Genomic DNA, 26,871 nt, shown 5'->3' on the forward strand with positions numbered 1-26,871 from the left:
TCTCTGCTGTTCGGTGCATGCTACATGTTTTTTGGAGATCGTGGAGCATCGTCTCCAGATCTGTGCTCTATTTCTTGCTACTGCTGCTGCCTGCCGCTGCCCCGCCCCACCCCCCCCCCCCCCCCCCCCCCGGGGCCGTGGCGCGCCCCATGACGACCCGGCGCGTCACGTATGGGGCGCGGCCGCGTACGTGCGCGCGCCCACCACGGCAGCTCCGATCCCCGGGTCAAGTGGCCGGGGGACGTGGTGGGCGGATGCGTTCGCCAAGTTGGGGGGAAGTCCCGGGCGCTCTCCCCGACGCCATCGGGGGGACTCAGATCCAGCATCGCGGGGGCGCGGCGTGGTGGTAAAATTCTTTGGGTTTTTTTTTTTTTTGCCACAGAAGAGAATTGTTTCCCGACGTGGTAGAACGAGTGGGCCCTCGCGACCTTCCGTGACCCCGAAACATCGGGGTGGTAAACAGGGACCCAGATCTCGTCTCCTCGAGTTTCCCAGCGGCTAACATCGAGGACTTAAGGCAATGTCAGTGAAAGTTTCATGCATTAAATTTTATATGTCACATCAGCATTTTTATGATTTGACATGATCATTATGAGAAGAGAGGAGAGAGAGAGTTTCAAAAAATAAGAGAGTTTTATTTCCATGAAACTCACATGGCACAATTACCTAATTATCTGTTTTTGGAAACTGTGCAATGAAACTTGCATTGAGAATGGTCTATCAGTATCTACAGCCGCTCCCCAATAATTTTTTCCTAATAATTGGTATTGGAAAATGTTCTAATAGCAATTTTAGGATTGTTGGGGGAGTTGCTTTTGCAGTCTTCCAATAACTGTCTTCCAATCCAACTATCTTATTGGGAGAGTCACAACTCTCCCCTTTATTTTAGGAGAGGTGGGGTGAATTGTAGGGTTGTCCCAGTAATTATTGGAAAAATGAAAAGATTTTGGGAGACTTCTGAAGCACTAGTTTTTTATCTACTCTCCCAATATGTTAGTTGGATTGAGGATTGAGGAACGACTGGAGATGCTCTAAGTACAATCTCAACCTAATACACAACTAGTAATTTGTATACTTCATATCATACAAACACTAGTTATAGAAACTATATCTCTAATGGATGATTTCTTGAAAATAAATTGCTATTCAATTATATTTCTTCTCCCTCCATTCCTCTCTTTTTTTTTGTCATAGTTTACGTGTAGACATAGTTTCTTGCATAAGCCACCGTTTATTCACATGTTTTTTTCTATATTAACTCTCCTGCCACTTTAGATTTTTTGCTTATATGATAGCGTATTGAATGCTATAAAAACCAGCTGAATTGGAGGGTAGCGATCTCGCTTCCCATCCCATTCACTCGTGCAACTCTAGTATGCTAGTTCGATGAAATCTAGGCCTAGTGCTTTCGAAAAAAAAACTTAGTGTGAGGGTCTCTGAATCGACCACGACTCCCCTAGTGCTCTTCGATTCTCAAATAAAATAGCGGCAGATCTCTCTCTCTCTCTTTTTTTTTTGTGGTCTTGAGGAATGGCGGCGTTCATGGCGAAACTCCCAAATTCCCAACCAACAGGCAAACGCGCGGGCTGTCTGTGTGTACCCATACGGCCCATACCCATGCGTTTCGTGCAGCTTCTTCTTCCGGCGGCGCACTGTCCAGGCCATGCGGCGCCAACCATGCAACTACAAAGTTCACTGATCCCTGCACGTCTGGCCGGCACTCGCCTGCCACGGATTTGATTTTATTTAGATTAGATTGTTGGGTTACAGCTCATTGTAGAAATCCTAGAATGGAAACCAAACAGAGCCCTTATTAGCCATGGCAAAAGAAACTAGCATGTTTGATTAGATTTTATTTAGATTAGGCAAAAGAAACTAGCATGTTTGATTAGATTTTATTTAGATTAGATTGTTGGGTCAGAGAGTATAAACGGGATGATTCTTATTAGAATGGCAAAAAGAAACTAGCATGGTTGGGATCGTCCACGTCATGTAGCGTGGAAGGAGTCCAAACATGGTCGTCATGTAATCACAAGAAGATGCTTACCACAATTGCCTTGTGGTGAAACGGGCGCTAGGGCCGCTCCTTTTGTACACATAAATCTAACATTTGCGAGGCGATGTGGTATTAAAGAATTCCAACAAACAAACAAACAAACGTCGCCAATGGTCGCGGCCCAACAGCACAGGAAAATACTACTCGTTACGGATGCCCGCCCCCGTCGCGTTGCTGCAGGCCCAATAGCGCCCAATAGCCCAGCCCAGCACAAGAGAATACTACTCGTTTTCTTGTTTTATTTATAAACCGGGCACAACTAGAAAAGCCCGCAGCTTTGTCGCGTGAGGCCCGTTATCCCGCGTCGTAGGATATTAGTGGAAGTCAATTTTAATTGATGCATGTAGTAGTTTGTTTAAGCAACGTAATTAAGATAAATCTATCGCTTAACTATTTTCGTATAGGTGTCATAGTCTGCAATCCGTTGTTGCACTTAATATATATTTTAGGTATTTTTATTGTGACACTATTGTTTAAGTAGTATATTATTTTGGGTATTGAAATGGAGCTATGATATTTGTTGATGTATTTATTGTGGTAAAAGAAGGAGTAAAATAATTTATTAGGGAGGGCGGGTGACACTATTGTTTAAGTAGTATATAATTTTTGGTATTGAAATGGAGCTATGATATTTGTTGATGTATTTATTGTGGTAAAAGACGGGGTAAAATAATTTATTAGGGAGGACGGAGCACAATTAGTCAGAAACATAATGTATTTGTGGAATCATATTGCAATTAATAGACGTGTTATTTTTAAAGATAATAGTGGTTATATTAAAATATAATACGTTATTATGGAGATAACATGAGAAATCATAAAATAATGGTGGTACGATATTATATTTTTAACAAAATAAGAAGTTATGTTCAATGAATTATGAAAATAATTTGAATTTACGAAACTTTGCTATATAGTACAATTTTAGATTTTGAAATTATAGAAAACTTTTGATCATTTTTTAAGATGTTTTGGTGTCCAAATTTTAGGTACAACGGGTTACGTGAAAATATTTGTGCAAAGGAATTGTGAAAGCGTTTTGAATTTTAAAATTTACACTAAAATAAAGTTGTAGTTTTTGAATTCTTGATCAATGTCTATGTTGAGCAACTTTTGATTCCAACATGTTTTGATGTTCAATTGTATGTATAATATTGTTTATGTAGAAGTAACATATGTAAGGGTTGCAGTTTGATTTAATTAAAAATTTGAGAGTTTTTCTAAAAAAACATCCTAAGAGATGATGTGCGCGCTCGGTCTGCTGGCACGGAACAGCCGAGCAGGAGATGCAGGCCGGCGTCGAGCAGGTGAGGAAACCCAGCGCGCGGAGGATACAACCCATATGATTCCGAGCGAGCCGTGGGAAGGTACCACGACACGCTTCAGCGGCCCAACAAAGCCGAGACGAGAGGATTGTTACCCATGTGCAATCTTAATACAAATTGCTGCAGTAGCACCTGGCGTATAAAATGAAGAAATTATTGTTCTTTTTTCTAATTTATTATTGTACTCCCTTTATTCCAAATTGTAGGTTGTTTTGTCTAATCTTGATACATAATTTTTGTTATGTATCTAGGCATGGTGTTTATCTAAATGTATAGTAAAAATTATGTATCTAGATTTGCTAAAATGATATACAATTTGGATGCATAGTAAAAATTATATATTTAGATTTGCTAAAACAACCTATGTTTTAGAACGGAGGAAGTATATCCAAAAACTGAAATGCCTCATCCCCATCCCCTATTCCTTTTTGAATGATCCATCCCCTATTTCTTATTTGCAAGTTCCCTATCCAACAGCACAGACGACACCTTAGGGTCTGGGAGTGTGCGATGGCCGCATTTAGGCGGGATGAGATGAGCTAGCACCAATTTAGGCCGTAGGATGATAGATCACCGGGTATCAAGTACCAATTGTCATCTCTATTCTAGTCTGATCGAGGCAAGGAGAGCACCGGAGATCTCTTGCCAGTTACCGCCAGAGTGCTGATACCTAGGGGTGCAAATGGATAATCTTTAGATGCATTTCCAATCCTCTTTAGTTCAAAATTTTATATTACTTCTCCAAAATGAAATTTCATTTTAGAAAACTAGTACAATATTTTAAACTAAAGAGAATTGGAGGTGCTCCCGAGGTTATCCATTTGCACCCTTACTGATACCCATGTTGTGGGTGGTGCAGCCGTCGCTTGTAGCCTTCTAGATATAGATCGTCGCTTGGTGGATCTGCACGAACCTATCGGCCTTGCAGTTGGTGAGGATGAAGGCCAGCAAGCGTTGAAGCTCAAGAGGGTTTGCAAATGCGTTGCCTCATTCTTGTTAACAAATAGGGAAGCATCACTTTGAACATTTTCTCTTGAAACGATGCAGGACCCCAACTTCCAGCAAAACATTAAAAACTGACGATTGACGAGAATGCCCGATAATAACTATAGTTTTTAATGCAGCATAGGGCTACAAGGGGCACAAGCCACCTATCCGACCTGGAGTGCTTCTACTCCACTGGCAAACTTTGTTAAGATGTTGTATCAAGTGCAGATGACGACTCTATTAGGAGTCCCGGACCAGATCATATGGAGATGGATAGCAAACAAGTCTGCATTCCAAAAGGTGCAATCCATCTGCTGTTTGAATATTTTTGACAGAGCAACTATTTGGAAAGATGAGGCAGGAGGGAAACACAAATTCTTTGCCTGGCATATGGGGCAAAGCAAACTGCTAACTGCTGAATGCTGATAAGCTGAGTGCAATCCATTGCAAATGGTGCGATCCATTTCCTGTTTAAAGAATATGCTGTAGAAATGTTGATAAACATGAGAGCTGCAAAAACGGAGGTAACCTTGTGATTGAAATACTTACGGTCAAACACAGACTGAAACAATCAAGTCTCAGATTGTAACATTTCACATACCAGATTGTTACGATACAGACTGCAACCTTCTAGTATCGATATACTGGAACAAACAAGGCCACTAGTGCGCCTCTACAGTTCCACACATAGATAACTCACGGAACAAACACAGTTATAAACTTGTAACCACGGTTTACATGACAATACTTACACAAAATACAATATCGAGTGCTAGTCAAATACATTTGAACCATAGAGTTATACAGAGACAGTACGCTCAATCAATTAAAATTATACAATACCAAACATGAATGCTAGTCTCTAGTGATTCGCTATACAAATTATTTAGTTTTACGTGACTACTTACAACATTATTACATCGTGTGATATCTCTGTATGAATATGGGGCTCAGGAAACGCCCACTCGAATGGTTGTTTCCCACGCAACAAATATGGTGCCATTCTTCTCAGTAGACGCGTTATTTACATATAATTCTTCTCCAACCACGCTCTACCAGGATTGCTCAGCATTTCCATCACCTGCAGTGTTTCTTTATTCCAAGAATAAGCATAGGAAACAGGAACCCGAAAGGCGTCAAGGATGTAGTACAGGGGGAAACTTAGTTTAGTTTCTCGTTGCTGTACCTTTTTCTCTTGCTTTTGTCAGATGAGGATGATGCCGGATTGCTGTGCCAGTTCCGCTTACGCTGGTTGATGAACCAGTTGTTGATCTGCTTTAGTTGCAGCCCTGTTTCCTGTACCAGTCTAGCCTTGTCTTCCTCCTAAACAGGTATTACGGAACAACATGCACATGAGTAAATGGAAAATGGTGCTACGAGTGAGAATCCATGTATGGTCACTTACAGTTGGGTATGGCCATTTAGAATGAGCTTGCCACCAGGCTTTCAACGTAGAAGCTGTGTCTCCAGGGAGTTTCCCAGCTCTTCGCTTCCGCATTATCTCTTCCCTAATATCCACAAGTTTTTCTCTGTATCCCTGAAAGATGAGTTTTGTTTAGATAACACTATATTTACAACTGAAAATTTAGAAGATTGTAACATTACCTGCTTAAGCTCATGCTTTAGCTCCTGCCGCACACGCTCAACTAAGGATCTCTCACCCTCAGTCAACATTAAGGGACCAAATCCCATTCCATCTGACCCCTCATTTCCATCAAACATGTTGCTCTCACTGTCTACCTGATTGTCTTCATCATCAGACATAGTAGCCCCAGTGCCTTCACCAGGAGATGCCCCTGCAGGAAGAGTAATCATTAGCACAACTCAGAATAGGCAAACCAGCAGCATATCTTCCTCAATATAAATAATTAGTTCCAAACATGTTTTCCCGGCAATAACAAAACCTGTGTGAATGAAAACTGGATCTCGATTTATCAATTTGATTCCAAAAAAATACAAAGCTTACAAGTTTCAGCAGGTAAGTTTCGCATGTTCAAGCATCCATGTGCTTCAAGGAAGATTATGACAAGTCGCTGGTCAACAGACCAACACAAGCTGGTTGTGGGTCAGGCAATGTTGCAGTGTCCACTAAACTTTAGCAACAAAAAAGAAAAAAGATCAGAAGGATATAACTTTGGCCATCACCCGTTTTCAGTGTGTAAAGGGACACTGACAGTATTTCCGAATGCATGCCGGTTAATACCGAATGTAAGATGTGGACATATTGTAGCAAGTGGGATGGGTTTCACCTTTGAATTTTTGCAGATAATTACTTAACATTATAGAAAGGACCACCTACTGAACTTTTCTTCTACCTCTAACCTCTGTCTGAAGGTACACTTGACAGATTCTGACCCAAGAAAAACTGTTTCAGAAGCATATCTGGAATCATTCTTCTGATACACAGTATTCCTCTGCACTACAAGGATTCCTGACTTCGTGAACCTATATGGAATTATTGCTAGTTTTTTTATACTTAAATGCTATTATCGCAAACTGCTAATCCTAAAATAAATATAGAACCATCCTAAGAGGTTCATTGTATGGTGGTTATTCCCCAATATATTTATTAACTGTCCTGAGAGGAATCTAAATGTGCTCGATAGTTAATATGGGAAACTCTGAAACTGGTGCAGTTATGCTCAGGAGTTATCAACAGTTGCATGCTTGGTGCAACATGAGGTTCATGGATGAGATAATATTTCATAACAAGATTCGATAGCTTGAAAGTTGAAACTGTAAAGGTTTGATTCTAATGCGATAAAAGAATATTATTACCGACGGTGGTTCTATTTGTAGTTTTGTACCTAATGGAGTCAACAAAAGAATTTTTTTTGGTCAACTTCCTAAGGAAAGGAAAAGAATGGAGGAATGGTCAATTATGTTTTCTTCTATGGCGAAAAGATTCAGCAAGTTGGTTCACTTTATATCTTGAATGGAAATTTATTGTGACCACCATACAGATAAAAAAGTGAAACATAGAAAATGTCTGTAGACTGTAGTACATATCACAAACTTCAGCAAAGGGAAAGCTAAAGAATTTTCCTTGTGAACGTTAATAACTGTAAAGCTTTCAGCTACCTGTAAGGCTTTGTAAAGTTTGTTCAAGCTCCCAGCAAGCCATCACTGCTTCCATTGCATGAACACGCACATGCTGCTGGAGTTGTTCCTTGAATGAACAGAGGAGCAATACGAAATGCGTCTGCATGAAAAACAAGATATGCATTAGAAGCCGAGACAAAAACAGGACATGATAGCAAACACGGTACTACCTAAGAAAGATTCATTACCATTCAAAATGAAAAATGAGCTACAATACAAACATAAGCGGAAAATTACAAAAACGAGCTTACTATTCAGAACCTTGGTTAGCATAGCGGAGACGCAATTAAGGAAGAGAAGCAAGTCAAGAGATGGCATCTTCAGTTCAAGAGGGAATTTTACACTTAAATTTCCAACTCTGTTGCTATGCATACATAATTAGCTTGGCTGGTTCCAAATCCATTTTGATTGAAATAGCAAATTTTATCCCTAATTTTTCCGAAATACAGAGAGTGTTTCGCATGCTAGTTGCACCATCCAGCCACACAATCCGCACCAAATTCAATCAAGGAATCCAGACAACGAGCTACCAGGGAACATATACAGCTTAAGGCCGCGATTAGAAAGGCGAGAGAGTTTGGGAGGTCCTCACCATGAAGAGGTCGAGCTCCTCGCCTCCCGACTGCGCCCCGCCCGCCGCCGCGGCGGCCGCGGCCGCCGCCATGGGCGGGGGCCTCGCGGCTATCTGCGCGTCGATGCGCGGGAGCTGGTCGACGGGGGTGGCGACGCGGAGGCAGGCGACGTGCGCCTCGAGCAGGCGCTCGTACAGCGGGTGCGCCGCGATGGCCGCCTTCTCCCGCTCCCACCCACCCCCGACGCCGCCGCCGCCGGGGGACACGAAGCTAGGGTTGACCGCCGCCCCGACCCCGACCCCGGCCGCGGCCGCGGGGTCCATCGCCAGCGCGTGGTCCGGGTAGTGGAACGCCATCCCCCAGAGCCCGGCTCCCGGCTAGCCGCGAGAGAGCCAGCCAGCTGCCGGCGAGGGCTGCGGAGGCTGGTCGAGGCGACGCGAGCTCGAGGGGGAAGGGGAGGGGGAGGAGGACCACGGGACGGAGACGGGGAGAGGAGTCAAGTGGCGGAGGCTTTGAAGAGGCGAGAGGAGGACGCGACGGCGAGAGGCGTGAGTGTAGTGGGGAGGGGACCTCTCGGCTTGGGGCGTGTGGGGGACTGGGGCAGGTAAACCGACCGGTCCGGTCAAACCGGCGCGGCCAATAGCGGTTTATCGGAGCGATTTGACCGAAAACCAGTGGAAACCGATCAAATTCAAAATCGCATGTTCAACTGGTTCCGAACGGCTTACCGGTTGGTTGGACCGGTTTACCGGCCGGTTTGATCGGTTTACCGGCCGGTTTGACCAGTAACCGGTCAAATTCAAATTTTTTTGGTTTAAATTCAAATACCCGCAAAGTATACTAAATAAATGTTTGTATAATATATTTTAGCCTAAATGAACCTCCAACCCTCTTTTGTACTACTTATACATTGTATTTGTATACTTTTGTATTTATGTTTTTTTTGTTTAACTTCGAATCCCCGCAAACTATACTAAATGAACGAATTTTTGAGAAAATTTGACACCATTAGATTCGTCGCACCTTGAAGTATTTTTAGAATTTTTTTAGAATTTTTTTTGAATTTAAATTTAAATTTTGAATTTGAGCCGGTTTGGTACCGGCCCAAACCGGAATCAGACTGAACCGGTTTAATCGTAACCGGTCAAACCGGACCGGTTCCCACTGGTTTGGTGAACCTGAGTGACTAGGGGCAGAGCCGTAGAGGAGTCCGGACGGGACGGATGGATAGCGCCTCCTGTTCATGTCTCTTGCACGTGACTCAATTTCAAAGAGTAAATTGCACATCAAACATGTTTCGTGGGCACAAGTTTTTTTTCACTAATAAACTACAAAATTTATCAGAACCTCTAAATATTTGTTTCAGGTGACAAAATTGACTTCAATTCTTTTTCGAAAGATTACTTCAAATTTAATTTACACCAGTAGATGATCCGAACTCGGGAACGGACGGATAACCCGATGGGTTCGATTAATCGGGTTTCAAGTTCAGCTCGCACCAGGCAACGTGTGCATTTCTCAACGGCACCCGGATTCATAAAATCATAAGGATCGTCGTCGGCCGGCGGGGACCTCATGATTGCCGTCCAATTAAGGGCTGAAAATTTGGTTAATCTACTCCGATCCGCCTCGCCGATGATTGCCGGGCGTTAGGGCACGGCGGCACCGTTCGGTGTCCACGTAGACGGCGTACCCAACAGCTGCGCACCCGCTTGTCCACAGCCTAGCTCACAATTTTTCTTTCCTTGACCAGCTGCACACGTCGTCGTTACTAAACCAACCCGAAATTTGATAGTCCGTTAATATTTTTATATTGAACAAAATAATATTTGTACAAAAAATAATTAAGAAAAAAAGACGGTGCCCTAGAAAGAGACTCCTGACGCGTCCATTTTTGTTCCTTTGAACGAGCACCGCGGGATCCTCCATCCGGTACGGCGCAGGCTTGTTGGGTCACTGCGCAGAGGGGCCTCCTCGTCCTCAAGCGTGAGATTTTTTTTCCTTTTTGGAGTGGCTAGAAAGAAGGGCCGGGACAGCGACGAGGAGCGGGCGTTGGGCCACGCGCGCGGGGCCCAACGGGGGGATTTGACAAGGAACGGCCGGGCCCCGGCCGGCCGGGGGACGGGGTCCAAGCTCCAGCCACGGCCTGACGCGTGCGTCGGCTTTGGCACCGGGACGGAAGAAGACCGCGACGGTGGCCACTTGGCGCTTACCCTCGGGATCATGCTTAAGCTTGGGTTTTCAGCTTTTCTTTGGCAAGGAACGGTAGATATTTTCTTTGTTTGCCGGAAGAGATATTGTGAACCTTTCTATCAAATTTTTTAAGAAGAGTTTTTTCCCTTAACGAATGAGAGGATCGTTGCTTTTTTCCCTTAACGAGAATATTTGTTAGCTGTGACTTTTTAGATGATGTGATTCTGACATTTGCTTCCTGTAGTTTAGTTTTAGGTACGATTGCGTATCTAGATAGGCTAGGATTGCCTTGCCTAGCCGGCGCCCAGCGGTGTCGATGCCTACGTTTTTTTTTTTTTGGTTTCTCCGATGGCAATGGCGAGCTCCACGTTATTTTCGGCAAGGTCAAGTGAGGTTCCATTCGCTTCAGAACCACTATGGGGGCCAACGACAGCGTATGTGATGATGCTTCCTCCAGGGGGAAGAAGGCGTCTGAGGTAGGATTACCACCACTCGAGAGATTTCGCTGGTGTGTCGATATCCCCTCCGTTGGTTTTCATTATTCATTGATTGCATTCCGCTCTCAAAGATGCTACGGCGGTCATTGCCGATGCGTTCATGGTTCAACCGTATGGCTCGTTTTTTACGTGCTTAGTGCGTAAGGGTCTATTTTTGGCTGTGCATGGTGCTTTTGATCCGTGTTGATGTTTCGTCCGAACATGAATCAGCTTCAATGCAAGCTCCTCCCTCAGTGATATTCTCCATCGACAGGAAAAATGAATTCCTGAGCAACCAGCAACTCAGATTGGCGACAATGGGAGGATAACAAAGGGATGACCTCCCAAGGATTTTTAATGTCATTTTTATTTTATTTCAAGGGTCCCGTTCCGGATGCTGTCGGTGCCCTGACCCGGCGGTCCGGACCCAACCAGTGATGATGCTGCGTATTCCTCGTCCCAGATGTTGATGCAAGAGACAATACAGTAACGCACGGGTTTATCCTGGTTCCGGCTGTGGGGCTGTACGTACAGCAAAGGGGTGTGCGAGAGTACTGTACTATCTTGCACCGGGGGTGCTTGTAGTAGGGGGTACAAGCGAGGCGAGAGAGGGAGGGAAGCTCCCAAGTCTCCGCTAGAGGAGGAGTTGATTGAGGCGAGTGCCAATATCGGGGTTCAAAGGAGCGTATGTGCTCTGCTAGTAGTGCGAAGCGTTCTTTTCTACCGAGTGGGCCGACCCCCTTTTTATAAACACAAGGAGGGACAGTGTACATGCACAGGGGATCATGAAAGTCGTCGTCTTCTCCTCGAATCACGGGGGTGCAGTGATCGAGTACTGTGGGAAGTTCACTGTGGGGTCTCGAATGCCATTCGGGGGTGCCCCTAATCATGGTACCCGACAGTAGCCCCCGAGCCTTTGGTCGAGTCAGGGGATTCGGCCAAAGGGTATTTCGGCAAATTTACCCCTTGATGTGATCGATCGGTACTGCGCTCCCACCAGACGCATCTGGATGCTGGCCTGGTGGATGCGACAACTCGTCGGTTGGGGTAGTGCGCCTGGAAAAAGCGCTCCGAGGCACGTGCGCCTTCTTGTCTTATTCGGGTGGCGAGTCACGTCAGCGCGCTGAGCAGGCCAGGGCCATGAAGGCGCCTGCTGCTCTGCAGCTGGTGCTATTGCCGCGCTGTCCCGCGTTCAGGGTCTCAGCCCTGCTTTCCCTGGTCGCCTTACGACGCGCCGTTCGAGGGCAGTCGGCCAGCGCCGATGCTGGGCTGCTCAGCGTCCAGGGGCTCGGATTTGTGTTGTTTGGTCATGTCTCGGCACGGTAACCGAGGGCATCTTTTGCTCGTTGGGTGTCGCACCGTCACGGACGGTCCAAGCCTTCCCCTCGCGACAGGCTTAAAGCTTGGCGCCCGATGCGGCTATAAATAGGGATTGTGGGACTCCCTTTCCTCTCCAACTTCCCTGCTCTTACTTCTAGCATCGCCTAAGTCTAGTAATGTTTCCCTTTGCCTTTCACGGTCGTCCCCCGGACGGGGTGGCCTGGCTTCTTTAGGCTTTGATGCTAGAAAAATATTTGCGAGTGGCGAGGGAAAGCTGGAGAGGGCGTGTTCACCATCCCTCGGCTTGAGTGGGATTAGCAGAAGAACATTGGGCCCCAGGGGTCCTGCCTCTGCGACGTCCCTTAGCCTGAAGGGGCGTTGAGACGCCTGACCATGGCGTCGGCGCCAAGTTTGGTGGACGTTCTTCGCATCGTCCCTCTTGGCGACAGCGTCGCTCTCGGGGAGATGGGGCAGAGGGTGCTGTCCGCCAGCTTGACCCCCCGCAAGGTCTTCAGTGGAAGAGACGCTAGAAGAAAGCTTGCGAGGAGGGCATCCCGTCGGACCCGTGCGGTCTGGGGGCTGCTCCACGCAATCCCGAGCAGCCTGGTCGCGATGTCGGCCAAGGACTCAGTGCTCTTCATCGGCGCTCGCTCCTCCCCAAGACAAGGAAAATTGCCACGCAGGTGGCAACGCGTTTGTACTTTTCGATGGCTTCGAGCCGGTAACCCTTTGTAATCTTTGTTTGTAAAGAGCAATGAAGTCTCCTTCTCCTTCGCGGAGAGGATGATCGAGGGTGTAAGGGCGAGAGTCACCTAGACAGAGGATTTTGGTCCTCGAATGTGTGAAGTTTCCTCCGTGGGGGGCGTCAGCGCACCCGCGGGTGTAGCCCCCAAGGCATTGGAGGAATGTTTGCACTCGTCCAAGGGCTATAAACGTTGCCCTGCTTGGTTGCTTTACTGAGGTGGCCGTCCAATGTCTTTTTCAGCAGGCATCGACATTTTTTTTTTCGTGCTGGCGCAGCGACTCAGGGTCCTGCTGGACCATCTGGCCCAGAGCCGAGAGCGAGAGGAGGAAGAAGGAGAGAGAGAGAGCGCGCACCTTAGCCACCGTAAAGCTTGCCTTCCCGCACCCCCAGCGGTTCGAAGCGATGTCGGATGTCCAGGAGCCGTTGTCGTGGGGAAAGTCCACCGCCACCGAGGCGGTTTTGGAGCAGCTGGTCGACGACAGGCTGCTGCCGGTGAACATCAACTCGGAGCGGCCGGCGTGGATCCCCCCGCGGCCAAAGGAGACTGAACCGAATCCCCCCGAGGGCTACGTCGTGAGTCTCGTGCGACTCCACGAGCGGGGATTCAGCGTCCCCGTCGGCAGATTCATGCGGCGCTGTGCGAGTACTACTGTGACACCCTAGGTGTCTGCACAATAAAAACTGCTTTTGTTTGTTATGCTTCATGTGTGAATTGTTTGAGCAAGGGCTTAATTTAAATTTATAAGGGCCCTTGTGTATTTATGATTTTATGCAAGGTCCTTTCTGCAGTTATATTGAATAGCGTGTGCAATTATTGCTTTTGTGGAGGGTGTTTTTGCAAAATTCAGTGAATTTATTGCATGGCAGCAAATTTTGCTTGTAAGTCTATGTTTAAAGTGAAATTGCATTGAAAAAGACAAGTTTCCTTTAAATTCAAATTCCCTTCTATGTTTTCAAAATTAGCTCTCTATTCTTTGTTCAAATAATTTTTTGCACAACATAAAAGTTGTAGATCTTGAAAAGTTGAGCAACTTTCATGTTGAGCACTTTTCATTTGAGCCCTATATTAAAAGTTATCGTTGGTTTTACATTCTGGTCCCTGGAATTATTGGAAATTGCAAATTGGCCCTTTTTCCCCTTCCCCTGTCTGCCTCTCTGCTTGCTCGCCGCCGGCGCGTCGCCGCGCCTCCCGCCGCTCTGGGCCGGCCGCCGGCCAACTCCAGCTTCGCCAACGCCCCCACGCGTCACCCCTTGACCCCTGGACCCACTTTGCCCGCGCGCTGTACCCCTCCCCGCTCTGCCACGCCGCACAGACCACCCGCCGGTCGCCACCTCGCCGGCCGCCCGCGGGGACACGCTGCCGTGGCCAATTTCGCCCTCCTCTCCAACCGAGCTCCTCTCCCTGAGTCTCCTCTTGCTTATCACTTCTTCTGCTGGCCTATAACAGCCCGACCGGAGCTCCAGTGCCACCATCCACCACCACCGCCGCCGCCATTACCGCCCGAGCTCGGAGCTCGCCGCGGACAGCCACCTGCCGCCCCTCAGTGCTCAAATCCGCAGCTCTATCACCTCCATCGAGTTCTACCGAAGCTCCCTAGCCCAATCTTCCCCTCTACGCCTCACCGGACCACCGCCAGCGGCCACCACCCGCCGCCGGCGTGCTCTGGCCGCCGCGGACAGCCCGCTACGGGCTACCCCTACCCCAACTTCGGGCACCTACTGGTGCGCCATGAGCCGCTCTACCTCCCTAGCCCCTCCAATCTCGCCGCCGACCACCCTAGACGCCGGACCATGGCCGGAGCAGAGCTCCCGAAGGTCAGCCATGGTTGAAGTACCCGATTGCTCTAAATCAAAACTTCCAAGGGCCTTTCTGTAATGATTCTAATTCTTTTTCTTGTGAACTTCAAAAATTCCTAGAAATTAGTAGAAAAAACAGAAAAATGCCAAACTAGTTTTGTTGTGCTCCTCTTGGTTAGCTCTACAACTTTAGCTACTCAAGTTTGCATGAAACTTTATATTGAGTGCTCTAGTTTATTTGTTAGCAAATGAGTAATTTAATTGTATCTTTTTATCCATAGCTTTGTTATGCTTAATTTTTGGAACCTAGCCTTATTTTGCCATGAGTAGTCTTGTATAAAATTTGTGGATTAAATTCTTGACTTTTGCTTGTTATTTCATGTGTTTGTTTATTTCTAGCTTATGCTCTTGTTTAATTTATTAAAGCATGCTTTTATTTATTTCTTTGGGTCATCTTTTTACCATGAGATCTTTTAAACACAAGTAGCTTGTGATAATTTTTGCTTTGTTTAGCTTGAATATTTGATTTATTTCTGAATTATAAGGATAATACATGTTAGTATTGTTTTTGCTAGAATAAGCTCCATGGTTAGACTTGATTCCTATTCATGATCTTTGCTTTTGAACCTTGAAATGATGTTTGATATTTGAACCCTAGTTGTTGATTTCTTTTGAATTCAAATTATAGATTTGAATTCAACCTACCCCATATTTCTAGAACTACTTTTACTTTCTTAATGTGACTAGTTTTTGTTATCTTATGGAGTTCTTTGTATTTCCTTTTACTCCATAAATGGCTGCCTCGTAGAAAATTCGTAATTTAGCAAATATAGTTGATCTGGAATCCTTGAGAGTAGCTCTTTGCAGTAGAATCAAAATATGATGGTTGTTTGTTGCAAGTTTTTGCTGTACAAATTGTTTTGTGTCATTAGGTAAATAAAGACTAGTTATTTACTCTTTTTCTTATCTGATGATTGAAAGTTTGTCTTGCTCTGAAATTTTTATGGTAGTTTACTCATATGACACTAGTTTTGCTATAAAAATTTCGTGATCAGTTCTCATGTATAGCTGTTCCTTTGATTTAAACCTTGTTTATAAGACTTTAATTATGATAAATAGTTTATGCTGATGATAAATCATAACAATATTTCTGAGTGATCTGTTTGAATAGATTAGCTTGTAAATAAAGTTTGAGCCCCAGTTCCTGATGAGAACAGGAGTTAAAAATGAATATTACTAATATGATGTCTATTTTGTTTATTTTCTCAGAGTTAATTATTTGTAGATAAAATCATGAAAAATTCACAGTAGCTAATTCATACCTGTGTAGGTCTTCTGTCAAATTTGAAGCTTCTGATTTGGTATAGTTTGACCTGTATAATTCAAGCTTGTTCTAGGTGTTGTCTGAATGAATGAATTGTTGTGATTAAATGGCTACATGTTTTGGCATGATTTTTACAGGGTAGCTTAATTTGCTCATGTTCTGTTTAGGGTAATTTTTTCTAAATTTATTTCTATTTGTGCTTTGAGTTGTTTATTTATTAGAAAAACCATGACTTACTTGTTATAGGAAATCACCCCCACTTGTTTGTGAAGTTAGTAGACTTCATTTGTGCTGTTGATCATGATGCCTTGTGTAGTTAGCTTTGTTATTTAACTACTCTATAAACGATTGCCCATGTGGGTTTTTACTGTTGTTCTTGCATTACATATAGACACGACTGCCTTATCGGACGGGACGTACGAGTTGATCCCGGAGTCTGACGGAGGTAATCTCGAAGCTCAAGCGAACACCGCCGTACTAACTGAAGCCCCGGACCAAAGTTCGGAAGAGCCTAGGGCTGAAATAGTTAGCGACTACCGAGAAGGCAAGCCCCGGACATAACCTATATTTCAAATTATTACCATTTACTGTTATTACTTACTTGTGCATTTACAGTTCTTAGGATTTGAATTGAAACCCTAGATGCATGATCCTAGGAACCTATGTACTGAACACTAGATCTAAGTTCAACTACTTGCTAAGCTTATAGGACCGCTAAAAGTCGAGTGATTGCCTGTCATTCGCGAGCTTTATAGGAATTGCTTGTTTACTTTCTGTTATCAATATAAGGACGACGGACGGGGTCGTGTTCGATATCATGACCTTTGGTGAGACCCCGTCTGTGTTGATGAACTTGCTAAGGTCGCGGTGTGTGGTAGTGCTGGTTAAGTTTTTGAACGTACTAGCTAGGGATGGCAACGGGTACGAAATATCCGCGTACCCGCGGATACCAAACCCGACGGGGGCGGATACGTGTTTGAGTTTGTGCCCGCGGGTACGGGCGCGGGTACAACTCTAAACCCAACGGATATTTTCAAACGGGTTTGAAAAATTGATACCCGAATCCGCAAACCCGCAAACCCGCAAATAATGACTCTTGTGATGTATTATGTATGCGACTAGTTCATTTATTTGCTAAAATTTATTTGTTTCCTCGAATAAATGGTGTTGACGTGTTGATTATTAGGTTATAATTTATTAATATTGAGATATAGAGGTGCATATTAATATTTACATGCTATTAAAATGTGCTTGTGTGCTTGATTTTCTAAAACTTGCGGGTATGCGGGCGTACCCGCGGGTATGCGGGTATCCGCGGATAGCGGGTACGGGTACCATTTTCTACCCGTTGCGGGTTGCGGGCGCGGGCGCGGGCACGGATTTTAGCACACGGGTACGGGTTTATGAAGTTGATATCCGCGCGGATTTTATCCGTTGCCATCTTTAGTACTAGCCACATGCCGTAAATATGGTACGCGGTAAGCATAGTAGCCGATTGGACCGGGGAGTGGATATACCTCCCACTCTCTCTTTAGAGATAGGTTTTTAAATGTCATTGTTGATCAACACTGCGACTTCAAGGGACAAGGGTGGACCTCGTAGAAGGGTGGACCTTGGAGCCCTGTAGTCGGGGAGAGTGGCACTATCCACAAGCCGGAAAGAAAGGCAAATGGTTGTTTGGAAACGACCCGACGGTGTTCCAAACGTGTGTGTTAGGTTTGCCTGGCCAGGTTGAATTTCGATTCAGAATCGTCCGCCTCTCACGATGAAATGAGACTGCTTGATCTCTTTGCCACACAGAGTAATAAGAGCAACAATATTATTTATCAATCTTGATGTTTGCTTAGTTTTCTACCATAATTGGATAATAGTTGCTTACATAGAATGGTTAATCAACTAGAATCTTGAAAGCTAAAACTTGAAAGTAAGGACATACTCTTTATTGCTTTTCAGCAAAAAGGAAAACCAGAACCTCACAAACCCTGCATAGTCTAGCTAAAGTGGGTTGAGTATACCCGTTGGCGGTTAAGTCTTGCTGAGTATTAGAATACTCAGCCTTGCTGTTGATACCTTTTTCAGGTATGAGTTTCGATAACCAGATAGCTAGTTCGACCTATCCCTGCTCTTTGCCTGCTGGCTGGTCTGCTGAGTGGGATCCGTCTTCGACCGGCAATGACTATGATGTGTGATACCATGCTTGGGCTAGCCTGGTATCCTTTTGCGACGTGTTGTAGCCGTCGTGTTTTATCTTCCGGTGTCTAAACTCTGAACTTAAGTTATGGTTTGTATAACTGTTTACTAAGGTTGGTCTTGTAATAATGCTTTAGAACTGGTTTGTAATAACTTTTATGCCAGTGATGTAAAACTTGTGGTTGTAATATCTCTGGACTCGCCTTCGTGCGGGGTATGCTTGTTCGATTCGAGAACCGGTGGTTGTATCGGGACGTTACCCGACAGACCAAGAATTGTTCCGTTTGAAGTGCGTTTGAGCCGGTGTTGCCTTTATGGTGATGGCCTGTGCACTTGAGCCGGGATAATTCAGGTGGTTCTGCCACAACTATGGGGTGGAGCTGCACAACTTCGGCCCCAATTCCATCTCGCAGGCGGCGGTCTTCGTCGCTGTCTGCGAGGGGTATCTTGGGATCGAAGCGCACTGGGATCTGTGGATCCATTTGTTCCGCGGAGAGCTCTTCATCGAGAACGTGCCGGGCCAGCCGAAAATGTTCGCCCGCGCCGGCGATCTGATGCTTCACCTGCGCCCATCCCGGAGGAGTTTGTACATCCCCAACAGCATGACGACGAACAACGCCGGGTGGACTCGAGGGTGGTTTTACCTGCGCAACTTCGTCAACCGGCTCCCGGCGTTCACCAATAAGGTGCTCCGGGAGAGGCCGGAGAAGTGGGACTGGGGGGGTATCGCCCCCATCGCATCAGGCCAGGCTCGAAGTGCTCACCGAGGCATTGCGGCATCTGGCAAGGAGGGGGTTGACAGCGACGGCCGTCATCGCGAATTTTCACCGGCAGAGGGTGATTCCTCTCACGGAGAGGAGCCTGCTGATTTTCGACCTCACCCCCGAGCCCTGGCCTCGGGCTCAAGGACGTCGCTCGTGCTGCTCCCTCGTGACGTCGCTGCCCGGAGGGCGAGGAACGCGGTGGCGGAGTTCCCTGACAACCCCGAGGATCTTTGGAAGATCAAGATGCGCCCCGAGGCGGGGTACCTTTCTGTGGTGAGTTCCAGTTTCAATTTGTTGCCGATTTGTGCTTCTTCTCTCCCCACTCCCTGATTCTGACTTGGTTGCGTTTCGCAGGGGTTGAGCCGCAGGGGCTACACCTCGAGGCCTCCGGTCCCGGAGGAACGCGAAGTCAACCGCCTGCACGTAGAGGTGGTGAAGAAGCAGAAGGACGCGGCGGAGGCGGCCGCCGCCAGGAAGAGGAAGAGGACGGAAAAGCACGATAAGGCGTGCAAAATTGCGCGCGCGGAGGGGAAGCCACGGCCCACTATGCCCGAGTGCACCGAGGAGGAGGAGGGCTCCTCGGATGCCGAGATCAACTTCTCGGACGACGATGAGGCGGCGACAGGCACGGGTTCCCACCGGTCTATCGAGGGGCTGGCGACGAGGATGTGCCCGTGACGCTGGGTGAGGCGAGGCTCACACCAGGGTCGTTGGTGAATCCGCCCCTCGTAGGGGCGGAGCGGAGATCGCCCACGCCAGCAGCGGGAAGAAGGTCACCCACGCCGGCAGCAGGCGGGAGGTCGTCTACACCCACGACAGGACAGAGGTGGTCTCCACCGGCGACGGGTAGGAGGACACCCGCGCCCGCGCTGTCGATGGGTCTGCGCCAAGCGCGGAGACGTCCGCACAGACGGCCTCGAGGCTCGAGGCCGATCCGAGGACGACGCCCTCGGGTCAGTCGTCGAGAGGTGTCAGTGTGCCGCGGGCCCGAAGGAGCGGCTCGGGCAAGCGCAGGATGAGCGCTCGATCAGGGTAAGTGATTTTGACTTTATTCTTCGCATTCGTTTAATTGGCCCCCCAATCCTGCTGTATTCAGCGCTTCTTCCCCGATTACCAGCTCCGGGGCCATCTCCAGGGATGCAGCCCCGCTTGCGCCGACCAAGGCCCTCAAGGCCGGTGCGCGCACCACACCGCACACGGCACCGCAGCCCTTGTCCGTCGTGGATATTGTGTACGAGGCCGCAAAGCTCCAGGAGGCGATGGCTCGAGGGGCCCAGAAGGCCCAACAGGCTCGAGCGCCAGAGAGCAGGGGCGACGCTGGCTAGGGCGGCGCTGTAACAACCGCTTAGGCTGACGTCGAGGGGGAGGTCGACCGGGGCGGTGCAAATGACGCCACCCGGCCTGACATCGAAGTCGGGGCCGGTCAAATAGGTGGCGCGCAGGAACGCCCCGCCAGCCAAATAGGGGTGGAGACCCTCGTCCTCGAACCCCCGAGGGCTGGGGTCGAGGGTGTCGCGGAGGAGGAGTCGGCGCTAGGGGCGCCGGCAGAGGAGGAAACCTGCGTCCCGGAGCCTGCGGGGGCCCGGGACGACGGGGTTGTTGCGGCTGTGATGGCGCAAGCGGCGCCGGAGAACATGGTGCCGGTGGTGCAACTGCCGGAGAGCAGCGAGGAGTACGGGGACTCGAGGGACATCGACCCTGCTGCTGCTACCAGCGCCGCCGACCGGATTGCCGAGTTCACGTCGATCTCCGAGGAGGTACTGAATGCAGGGATGTTCGTGGGGCCCCGTCCCGGGGCGATCATCCAGTCCGGGGTCGCTCTGGAGTTTCTTGGCAGTGAGCAGGAGGAGGAAGCCGTCTAGAAGGCGTAGTTCGAGGCCGGCTCTCAGATTCTGGGCCACCTCGACCGCGCCTTAGAGCTTCATAGAACGACGGATTTCCAGATCAGCCAGGCAGGTGGCTCTCTCCCCGGAATTGTTAGTATTTGGCCTTGATTTTGTTCGTTTCATTCACGCTCTTCCAGTTGCAGCGGCTGAGGGACATCTCCCGCAAAAAGAGCGACGAGCTAAACCGGCTGTACTCCCAAATGCGCTGGCTTGGGCAGCACAATGCCAACTTGGTGCTGAAGAACATCGACGCTAACACCAAGATGACAGATCTGGGGGCGCGTTAGCAGGCGCTAGAGGAAGAGTTGGCGCGGACCGCCGGCGAGCGCGACGTCCAAAGGGCCGCGGTGGAGCAGAATGCTCAGGAGGCCGAGGCGCAGACTGCCGAGCTGCAGCGTGTGAGGGCGGCGCTCGAGCAGAAGGAGGTCGAGCTCCAGCACAAGGAGGCCGAGCTCCAAGGCAAGGAGGCCGAGCTCCAACACGAGAAGGCGACCGTCGCCACGCTGTCCGGGACCCTCGAGGAAAAGGAGGTGGCCATCCGGAACGTGGAGGCCGCCCTCAAGGAGAAGGAGGACTCCTTGTCCTCGCTCGAAGAGGCCGCTCGAGTCCAGCAGGAGGAAGCGTAGAAGAATATCGCGGGTGAGTGCTCGAGATTTCGCTATTGTCGGATCCTAATTCATCGCAGCTTATCTTGGTTCCTTTGACCAGAGCTGAGGTGGAGTGTGGCGGACGAGACTGCTGCGAAGGAGGCAGTCAACACTGCCCTCATGGCGGCGCATGCTGAATATACGGACCTGGGGCGGACCGCTGTGAGCGTGTGCCAGGAGCTCGAGGGGGAGGGCGCCGTGTCTGGTAGCTCGGTGATCAGCCGCCTGCGAGCCCTCGCCGTGGCCTCGACGCACTACATCATGGACCTCCAGAGGGTGTCGTCGGGGTACGTCGTCCCAACCGACGCCGATGCGGATGCTGCGTCGACCATTATGGATGACGCCGCCGCCACCGAGGAGTTCGCCACCGTCCTGGCCGCGAAGCTGGAAGCCGACATCCCCCCATAGCCGAATTCGATGCTGCAGAAGATCCGCAAGGAGGGGATGATAACCTGTAGGTAGTCTGGGCCTCGGAGCCCAAGTAATGAGTTAGTACTTTATCGTAATAGTACTTGTAGATGTAAGACATTGGTAAATATAAATCGACAGTGTGGCCCATCGAGGCCTTATGCGTTCGAGCTCTCGCTTTCTTTACTCCTTTTTCGTGTTCTCTTATGCGACTTTGGTAAACTTTTGCGAGCAATTTTGCGTTCATAAGCGACTTAGGCGTGAGGTGGTGAGGGTGGTGCCGTATCCCGAAGGCGTAGGCGAACCCACGACTCGGCCGGCCTCGTACCGTAGTTGCTTATGCCTCGCGTCCGTTTTTCCCAAGTATACGAGAAACTTAGATACGGAAATTTTTCGAAAAAACATTGGCGATTTTTTTGGCGACGTTCGGGGGTCCCTCCCGTAGTAGCCCCCGAGGGAGGCTTGGCTTTGCCGAGGGCAAAGCCAGGCGTACCTCAATGTTCGTGCTCCTCCGAGCCCCTGAGGGTCCGAAAAGTTCCCAAAAAATAAACAAGTAGAGCATACTCCTTTATTGTTTCGGGAAATCGTAAATGCGAGTACAAACGATGTACAAATAGCTTGGAACTCTAAGAATAGAAGCGACGTAGCTGCTGTACGTTCCAAGCATTGGTGAGGACTTCGCCGTTTTCGTTCGCCAGCTTGTACGGTGGTGAGAGCTTGTGGCGGCTCATGTTGTCCTGTCGAAGCCTCGGCACCAAGTTCCCTTTGTTGAGGTCTCGGCGTCGAACTCTCTGCGCTTGATATCTTAGCAGGGACTGCTGATAACGCGCAGAGTGTAGGAGCGCCATGTCTCGAGCCTCATCCACTTGATCCAGCGAGTCCTCGCGGCTTGCCGGTTCTGCTGCTCTTGATAGGCCTTGAGCCTCGGTGACCCGTACTCCAGGTCCGTGGGGAGCATGGTCTCGGCGCCATAGACGAGGAAGAACGGGGTAAAGCCCGTGGCTCTGCTTGGGGTCGTCCTTAGGCTCCAAATAACCGAGGGTAGCTCTGTGAGCCATCTCCGGCCAAACTTGTTCAGCTTGTTGAAGATCCTTGGCTTCAGTCCTTGGTGAATCATTCCATTTGCACGCTCCACTTGCCCATTCGTCTGTGGGTGCGCCACAGCCGACCAGTCCACGCGTATGTGGTAGCTATCGCAGAATGCCAAGAATTTCTTGCCTGTGAACTGGGTACCGTTGTCGGTGATGATCGAGTTCGGGACCCCGAACCTGAAGACAATGTCAGTAAAGAACAGAATAGCTTGCTCGGATCTAATCTTGCCGATGGGTCGAGCCTCGATCCACTTGGAGAATTTGTCGATTGCCACCAACAAGTGGGTGAAGCCCCCGGGCGCCTTCTGCAGCGGGCCGACGAGGTCCAGCCCCCACACGGTAAATGACCACGTGATGGGGATGGTCTGCAGAGCGTGGGCCGGGAGGTGCGTCTTTCGAGCATAGAACTGGCAACCCTCGCAGGTCCGCACGACGTCGGTGGCGTCGGCGACCACGGTGGGCCAGTAAAAGCCTTGTCGAAACGCGTTACCCACGAGGGTGCCCGTCGCGGCGTGATGACCGCAGGTGCCAACGTGGATGTCACGGATCAGCTCCTTGCCCTCGGGGATGGGGATGCATCGCTGCAAGACGCCCGAGGGACTGCGTTTGTACAGCTCGTCGTCGATTAGGACAAAGGACTTGGCCCGCCTAGCGAGGTGTCGCGCCTGAGCGCGGTCCGAGGGTAGAATCCCTAGAAATCATCCAGTCGAGGTACAGGGTGCGCCAATCTTGCGGAGACGGGGCCTCATCGATCTCCATTGCTTCGGCCTCGTCCATGGAGGAGGTCTCAAAGTCAATGTCCATGGGCTCGGCCTTGTCCGCCGGGGGGTTCCCGCCGGAGGGCCCGGCGTTCGAGGGGCCCGGTTCCGCCGGATCCTTGAATTCGACGGAGGGCTTGGTGATGTCGCGAGCGAAGATGTTCGGGGGGACGATGGTCCGCCCTAATGTGATCTTGGCTAGTTCGTCGGCATCCTCGTTGTACTTGCGCGGGACATGATTGAGTTCTAGGCCGTCAAACTTGTCTTCGAGGCGGCGTACTGCATTGCAATACGCCTCCATCTTCAGGTTGTGACAGCTAGACTCCTTCATCACTTGGTCGATGATGAGCTGAGAGTCACCACGTACGTCAAGGCGCTTGACGCCAAGCTCGATGGCGATGCGGAGGCCACTGAGAAGGAGGGCCTCGTACTCCGCCATGTTGTTAGATGCAGGGAAGTGCAGGCGTATTACGTAGCGCTTGTGATCTCCGAGCGGTGAGATGAAGAGGAGGCCAGCGCCGGCGCCGGTTTTCATCACCGACCCGTCGAAGAACCTGGTCCAGAATTCAGCTTGGATTTATGGTGGGGGTAGCTGAGTGTCCGTCCACTCAGCGACGAAGTCGGCCAAGACTTGGGACTTGATCGCCTTGCGAGGGGCGTAGGTTTGTTTCTCCCATCAGCTCCACAGACCACTTGGCAATTCTACCCTCGGCTTCCCTATGGCGGACTATCTCTCCCAGAGGTAAAGACGAGACCACGGTGACGGGATGGGCCTCGAAGTAGTGGCGCAGCTTGCGCCGAGCCAAAACCACTGCGTATAGCAGCTTCTGAATCTGCGGATAGCGTGTCTTGGTTTCGGACAACACCTCGCTGATGTAGTACACCGGCCGTTGGATAGGCAGAGCATGGCCCTCCTCTTGTCTTTCGACAACGACCACCGCGCTGACCACTTGGGTCATCGCAGCTACGTACAGATAGAGGGGCTCGCCATCTTTGGGTGGTGTGAGAATGCGGGCGTGAGTGAGCGATGTCTTCAGCCTGTCGAGGGCTTCTTGAGCCTCGGGGGTCCATGTGAAGTGCTTGGTTTTCCTCAGGAGTCGATACAGGGGAAAGCCTTTCTCGCCGAGACGCGAGATGAATCGGCTGAGGGACGCTAGGCATCCCATGACCCTCGGTACCCCCTATAGGTCTCGGATCGGTCCCATCCGAGTGATGGCCGAGACTTTCTCAGGGTTGGGTTCGATGCCCCGCTGGGAGACAATGAAGCCCAAGAGCATGCCTCGAGGGACTCCGAACACGCACTTCTCGGGGTTGAGTTTTACCCCTTTGGCCCTTAGGCAATCGAATGCGATCCTGAGATCGGCTACCAGGTCGTCCGCCTTCCTGGATTTTACGACGATGTCGTAGACATATGCTTTTACGTTTCGCCCGAGATGGTCCCCGAATACGTGGAGCATACACCGCTGATATGTAGCTCCGGCGTTTCTGAGGCCAAAGGCCATCGTGACGTAGCAGTACATGCCGAAAGGTGTGATAAAAGAGGTCGCGAGCTAGTCGGACTCTTTCATCTTGATTTGGTGGTAACCGGAATAAGCATCAAGAAAGGACAAAAGTTCACATCCCGCAGTTGAATCTACGATTTGATCAATGCACGGCAAAGGAAAGGGAACCTTCGGACATGCTTTATTTAAACTAGTGTAGTCTACGCACATCCTCCAACTCCCATTCTTTTTCTTCACTAATACAGGATTAGCTAGCCACTCGGGATGGAATACTTCCTTGATGAATCCGGCCGCCAGAAGTTTCTGCAGCTCCTCGCCGATCGCCCGGCGCTTGAGCTCGTCGAAGCGTCGCAGGCGCTGCTTCACCGGCTTGGAGTTTGGTCGGATATGAAGGGAGTGCTCGGCGACCTCCCTCGGTATGCCAGGCATGTCCGAGGGGCTCCAAGCAAAGATGTCTGCGTTGGCGCGGAGAAAGTCGACGAGCACCACTTCCTATTTGTTGTCGAGGGTGGCGCTGACCTGCAACGCCTTGTCATCAGGGTGATTCGGGTCGAGGGGCACCTTCTTGATACCTTCGGCGGGTTCGAAGCTGCCCCCATGCCGGTGCGTGGAGTCCAAGGCCTCGCTTGCCATCTTGTCGAGAGTGGCTGCGAGGGCCTCGTCCTCCGCTTGAGCCTCCGCGTGCTCGACGCACTCAACGTCGCACTCGTAGGAGTGCTCGAATGAGGAGCCGACGGTGATGACACCCTTTGGACCCGGCATCTTCAGCTTGAGGTAGGTGTAGTTGGGGATGGCCATGAACTTGGCATAGTAGGGGCGACCAAGGATGGCGTGGTGGCTCCCCGAAACCCCACCACCTCAAAGGTGAGCACTTCCTTGCGGAAGTTGGCTGCCGTGCCGAAACAGACGGCTAGGTCAATCTGGCCGAGGGGTTGGACTCGCTTCCCTGGGGCAACGCCATGGAATGGTGACTTGCTGGGGCGGAGCTTGTTCAATCCGATCCCCATGAGCTCCAAGGTGTGGGCATACATGATGTTGAGGCTGCTGCCTCCGTCCATGAGCACCTTGGTGAAGCGGGTGTTGCCGATGATGGGGTCGACAACGAGCGGGTACCGTCTCGGGTGTGGGACGTAGTCGGGGTGGTCCTCGCGGCCGAAGGAAATGGTGTCCTCCGACCAGTCGAGGTAGGATGGCGTGGCCTTGGTGACGGAGAAGACTTCCCGGCGCTCACGCTTGCGCTTCCGAGAGGTCATGTTCGTCGTCGGTCCTCCGAAGATGAAGAAGGCGTTCTCCACCGGGGGGAACTCGTCGTCTCCACCTTTGTCGCAAGCCTCCTTCTTCTTGTCGTCGTCGCGATGCGCGACGCAGTTGTAATACTTCCTGAGCATCTCGCACTACTCGAGGGTGTGGTTGACCGAGACCTTGTGGTAAGGGCACGGCTTCTTGAGCATGTCGTCGAATAGGCCGCCACCGCCTCGAGGGGGCCTCGAGGTCCTTTGCTGTCCGGGGCGGCGATGAAGGCCCCGTCGGAGTCTTCCGCCTGCCCCGGTCCACGCTGGTTTGGTGGGGCCGGCTTCTTCCCTTTCCTCCCCCGCTTTTGTTTCTTGGCGGGGGCGTTGGTCTTGGCTTTGCTGCTCTCTGTGGGCGCATCTTCCTTGCGCTTGTTCGGCTTGTCGTCGAAAATGGCACCAACGGCCTCTTCGCCGGCTGCGTAGTTAGTAGCAGCGT

General features: G+C 49.8%; 1 protein-coding gene across 2 annotated transcripts; it reads right to left on the bottom strand.

Annotated features, from left to right (window-relative positions):
- Positions 1-5,060: 5,060 nt before the first annotated feature.
- On the bottom strand, positions 5,061-8,617 carry LOC120671331 (homeobox protein knotted-1-like 11). Of its 2 annotated transcripts, none has more exons than XM_039951635.1 (6): positions 8,063-8,617; positions 7,450-7,570; positions 5,974-6,164; positions 5,774-5,905; positions 5,555-5,691; positions 5,061-5,449 (listed from the first exon to the last, which is right to left on the bottom strand). In XM_039951635.1, the coding sequence occupies exons 1-6, from the start codon at positions 8,396-8,398 to the stop codon at positions 5,446-5,448; spliced, it is 921 nt and encodes a 306-aa protein (XP_039807569.1). In that variant the 5' UTR covers positions 8,399-8,617; the 3' UTR covers positions 5,061-5,445. The 2 variants fall into 2 exon arrangements, with proteins under 2 accessions (XP_039807569.1, XP_039807568.1); XM_039951634.1 differs by having other exon boundaries at positions 5,061-5,460; positions 8,063-8,612.
- Between the last annotated feature and the right edge of the window lie 18,254 nt (positions 8,618-26,871).

This window comes from Panicum virgatum, chromosome 4N, assembly GCF_016808335.1.
Source record: "Panicum virgatum strain AP13 chromosome 4N, P.virgatum_v5, whole genome shotgun sequence".
NCBI classification, from domain to species: Eukaryota; Viridiplantae; Streptophyta; class Magnoliopsida; order Poales; family Poaceae; genus Panicum; species Panicum virgatum.

Coding starts and splice junctions, on each gene's coding strand:
- LOC120671331 (XM_039951634.1), bottom strand. CDS start 8,398: ATGGCGTTCCACTACCCGGACCACGCGCTGGCGATGGACCCCGCGGCC. Junction 7,571..8,062: donor AGGAGCTCGACCTCTTCATG/GTGAGGACCTCC, acceptor TTTTTCATGCAG/ACGCATTTCGTATTGCTCCT. Junction 5,692..5,773: donor CTAAATGGCCATACCCAACT/GTAAGTGACCAT, acceptor ATACCTGTTTAG/GAGGAAGACAAGGCTAGACT.